The sequence below is a fragment of the Prenolepis imparis genome, unplaced genomic scaffold (genome assembly GCF_030444845.1).
Source record: "Prenolepis imparis isolate NDT839.2.m4 unplaced genomic scaffold, iyPreImpa1.0 SCAF_16, whole genome shotgun sequence".
NCBI lineage: Eukaryota > Metazoa > Arthropoda > Insecta > Hymenoptera > Formicidae > Prenolepis > Prenolepis imparis.
In genome coordinates this window covers 996,040-1,000,466 of record NW_028141174.1, presented here as the reverse complement: position 1 = coordinate 1,000,466, position 4,427 = coordinate 996,040, and the positions used below count along the sequence as shown (strand labels likewise).

Sequence of the window (4,427 nt, the reverse complement as noted above, 5' to 3'; positions counted from 1 at the left end):
TAATAAAATTTTATTTAAAAAATTTATTAAAAATTGTTTACAATACGTTTTGACACTAACTTGTGTCTTCTTCAGTCGCATATAATTATTTCAGAAATAAAAGTTTAATATTAATGCAATTAAAAGTTAAATCGGTTGAAGAAAGTTCGATATATTGATAGTTAATATGATATATTAATACAATACGCATTTTCAAATTAAAAGGCAATTATTACAAAGTCAATGTTATTTAAAAAAACTATTGTTCATGTCATAAAATAATAAAATTAATAAAATTGTTAAGATTAAAACTGTTAAAACTAATTAAACTGCTAACTTAAAACTAATAAAAGTGTTAAAATTAATAAAACTGTTAAAATTAATAAAACTGTTAAAATTAATGAAATTGTCAAAATTAATAAAATTTGATAAAATTGATAAAATCAGACTTTTATGATAATTACTTATATGGTCTAATATTTTAATATTATACCAATCTATATTATGTGTTAGTTTTATGATATATTTTGAAGCGACCGATTGTTTAAATAAGTATGTGTTGTTTTGTGTTAGTTGTGTTCATATATTCTTGTTTTTAAATGCCTTTTGATTTGACCTACATAAAAAATTCGAGACTTAGTTGTCATGAGTAACGGTACTCCGAAAGTTTTACCTTGATATATTATATATAATATTACATATTAATTTATTATATATAATAATAAATTATAAAGAGATATAAAATGGAAGAAGATATTATAATGGAAGATTCGGATTTGGAAGTAAGGCCATTATCTCCCGTGAAAAAAAATAAAAAAGGCCAGGTAATTGAATGTAAAAATTATTTGTATTATCTCTGAAGCAATATAGCAGTTATTAAATAAAGCTTATCGTTACTTAGGCTTATCGTTTTTATTTCTTGTTTAAATATATTTTCGTTTTTTATTTATTATAGTTAGTGCACAAACGTGAACGCGTCCTCATTGTAAATTTGTACAAAGATTTAAAAGAAGAGAATCCTAACATTTTAAAAAAAGATGCATACGCTATATTATCTAAAAAAAACGGGATTTGGCATATTTAGTGTAAAAAAAACCTTGCTAGAGCATGAGAGAACTGGTAATGTCACATCTCCGAATAAGAGAAAACTTCGTGTTACATATAACAAACAAATCGACGTATGTGATAGAAATGCAATTCGGAGAAAAGTACACGAATTTTATTTTAACAAAGAATTGCCCACGCTAGCGAAGGTTTTGCGAGCTGTGAATAATGATGAAAATCTGCCAAATTTTAAACGGACGAACTTTTGGAAATTATTAAAGGAATTAAATTTTAATTTTATTAACCGACGTCATAATAGCATTCTTACAGAAAGAGACGATCTAATTTTATGGCGACGAGACTATCTGAAAGCCGTTAAAAAATTTCGAGAATCGTCCCATATATTACCTAGACGAAACTTGGGTGAATGCAGGTGATGTTACTTCCAAGATTTGAATGGATAGTACTGTAAAATCCAAAAAAGATGCGTTTCTTCGAGGGCTGTCCACAGGCCCGTCTAATCCTACTGGAAAAGGCTCACGATTAATTGTCCTGCATATTGGTAGTGCAGCCGGCTTCGTACCGAACGGACTTTTATGTTTTCAATCCAAGAAAAACACTATGGATTATCACGATGAAATGAACGGCGATACATTTCTTGAGTGGTTTGAAAATATTCTACCGTCGCTTGCAGATAACGCCGTCATTGTAATGGACAACGCTCCATATCATTCTGTAAAGATAGAAAAAATACCCAATGCTTCATGGAAAAAATTGGCAATAATAGAATGGTTGGAGAGCAAAGACATAGCTGCTGACATGACAATGTTAAAGGCTGAACTCCTGTTAAGTGTTGCTCTTATAAAAAATAAATTTAACAAATATGTGATCGATGAAAAAGCGAAAGAACACAACAAAACTGTACTTCGATTGCCTCCTTATCATTGTGAACTTAATCCTATCGAAATGGTATGGTCGATGGTGAAGGAATATGTAAAAAGCAACAATAATACTTTTAAAATTAATGATGTAAAAATACTACTCGAGCAAGGAATTCAGCGCGTGACAGCCGAACATTGGAACAATTTTGTGAAGCATGTTATAGAAGAAAAAAAATTCTGGAAAATCGACGAAATCGCGGACAGAATGATCGACGAGATTCCACCATTAATAATTCATGTTAGCGGCAAAAATGATTCTGATACCGAAAGTGATTCCGATACAGACTCCGACAGCGATTGATAATCGATTACTGAAAAAATTTTATATTTTTAACGAAAACATAACTCTCCTCGAAACTGACGCATCACTATTCGCGTTTGGCTTTTACTACTTGTTGAAATTTAAATTTTTCTTTCATATTGGAGAGCTTTAAATTCTTCTTAAAATATTTTTTTAGATTTTTTATTTATATTTTATAATTTTGGTTTTTATTTTATAACTTTGACAAACATTTTATAGTTTTGATTTATATTTTATAATTTTAACTTGTATTTTATAATTTATTTTACATTTAATTTTTTTTATGTTTTAAATATTTTTTGTTATTTTTTAAATATTTTTTAAATTAATTATTAATATTATAATATTATTTATATACAACTTTGAAAATAAACAGGCAATGAGAGCCGAACGGATGTTCGTGCGTAGAATAGCGAAAATAAATTATTCGTTATCGTTATAATTGTACACGAAGCACGAATTTGCTTAGCACATTGCTAAGACTTTTCGGAATAAATCTTAATTCGAGATTTTTAATTCCTATATACATAGGAGCCTTTATTATTATTATTCTTATTATTTATATAGTAATAATATGTTTATATAGTATTAATATCATTAATCATATAGTATTAATAAATAATTATTTTTAGTATTAATTTTTAGAATGCTTGGTATTAATTTTTAGATTTTAAAAAAGTAGAAATATATTTATAATTTGATAACGCGATGTTCTAATTATTTACCTATTCCATTTATATAGAGTAAATTGCGCTGGGACCCTAGAGTGCAATGATACGGCATTGAGTAGCGTGCTCGCGTCTTCCCACTTGACCCCCACTCTGCTCAACCTGCGCCGACCGTGGTCGTTCTCTCCGTGAATAGAGTATATGTGTATTTGTGTATGTATGTGTAAAATATATTTTTTAAACTAATCTATAAAAATGTCTTACCGTTTTATGCGAGAAAGAGAAGAAGCTTTACTGGATATTGAATTTGAATGACTTCTAGTTTCTGTTTCACTAGATTCTAAAAATATCTCTACATAATTGCAATATTATTTTCATGTAGAATAAAAATAAAGAAAAAACCAAAAAATACTCAAGAAATAATTGATTGCTATTACAACTTTAACTTAAATAAAAGCTATCTTAATGTTATGTAAATTAATTTAATAAGTTACCGTCATCATCCTTTTCATTTTCTAATCTTTGTCGCCTTTCTTTAGGTTTTAACCAGTTTTTAAACATATTTTAAACACGTTGTAGACACTAGACACAGACCGATCACATTAATTAGTTAGGGTTAAATTCATTAAATTGTGTCGCCCATAGACTGCTTTTGGTTAGGTTAGGTAAAAAGTAAAAAACTGGGAATATAAGAAACCGAAAATAATGGCGATATTCAGTATTCAGCGCTCAGTGAGCGGTTGTGCTGCTGAACGCAGCCATTGGTTATCGCTCATCGCGTCCAGTGTGCAAGAGCCATAAGGGCTCTTGCACATCAGCGCGATGACGCATGCGCGACGCGCGATATCCTACGGGCGTACAGCTTTTTTCAGCCAATGAGAAATGCGTATTGATCAATACGATGTTAATGGTTAACTGAAAAGAACAAGAAAAAAATCGATTAATTGTTTAAATAATCGATTATATTGATTAATTTTTGTTTTTGCAATAATCGATTATTTCGATGATATATTCCTAGATAATCGATATATTCGATTCATAATCGATTAAGTGCCCATCACTAGATTGCTCGATTTTCGAGGAGAGGAGATCACCATTAGATTGCACGTACGACGGCGACAGCGATAACGTACGTGTGCTGCGTATGAGATGCTCGTGTTGAACGGATCAAAAGACGCGAGAGATAACACAATCTTTACGAGGCCAGCGACAACAACGTTAACATTTGCTAACAGCCAATCATCATGTTGCGCCAAGAAAAAGAAACTCAATACATCGAACATTGAGTTTTTGCAATCTTTAGGACTCGCTCAACATCGGGGAAGAGCCAATCTTTAACGATCAAATCGTCAAGATTGAGACTCACACGTACAATTCGTTCGCCAACACCACGTTCGGACACAATGATGAGATAAGAATACCCATACAACAACAGGATCTGTATACGTTGCCGTTTGACAGTTTTCTATACATCGTGGGAGAATTAAAGATAAA

At 30.4% G+C, this 4,427-nt stretch overlaps 1 protein-coding gene across 1 annotated transcript; it reads left to right on the top strand.

Annotated features, from left to right (window-relative positions):
• Positions 1-1,479: 1,479 nt before the first annotated feature.
• LOC145946459 (uncharacterized) lies at positions 1,480-2,265 on the top strand. Its single transcript, XM_083056073.1, has one exon. The coding sequence runs from the start codon at positions 1,480-1,482 to the stop codon at positions 2,263-2,265; it is 786 nt and encodes a 261-aa protein (XP_082912199.1).
• The last annotated feature ends 2,162 nt before the right edge of the window (positions 2,266-4,427 follow it).

What these genes read in the sequence shown, in the direction of transcription:
- LOC145946459 (XM_083056073.1), top strand. Translation starts at nt 1,480, where the DNA reads ATGGATAGTACTGTAAAATCCAAAAAAGATGCGTTTCTTCGAGGGCTG.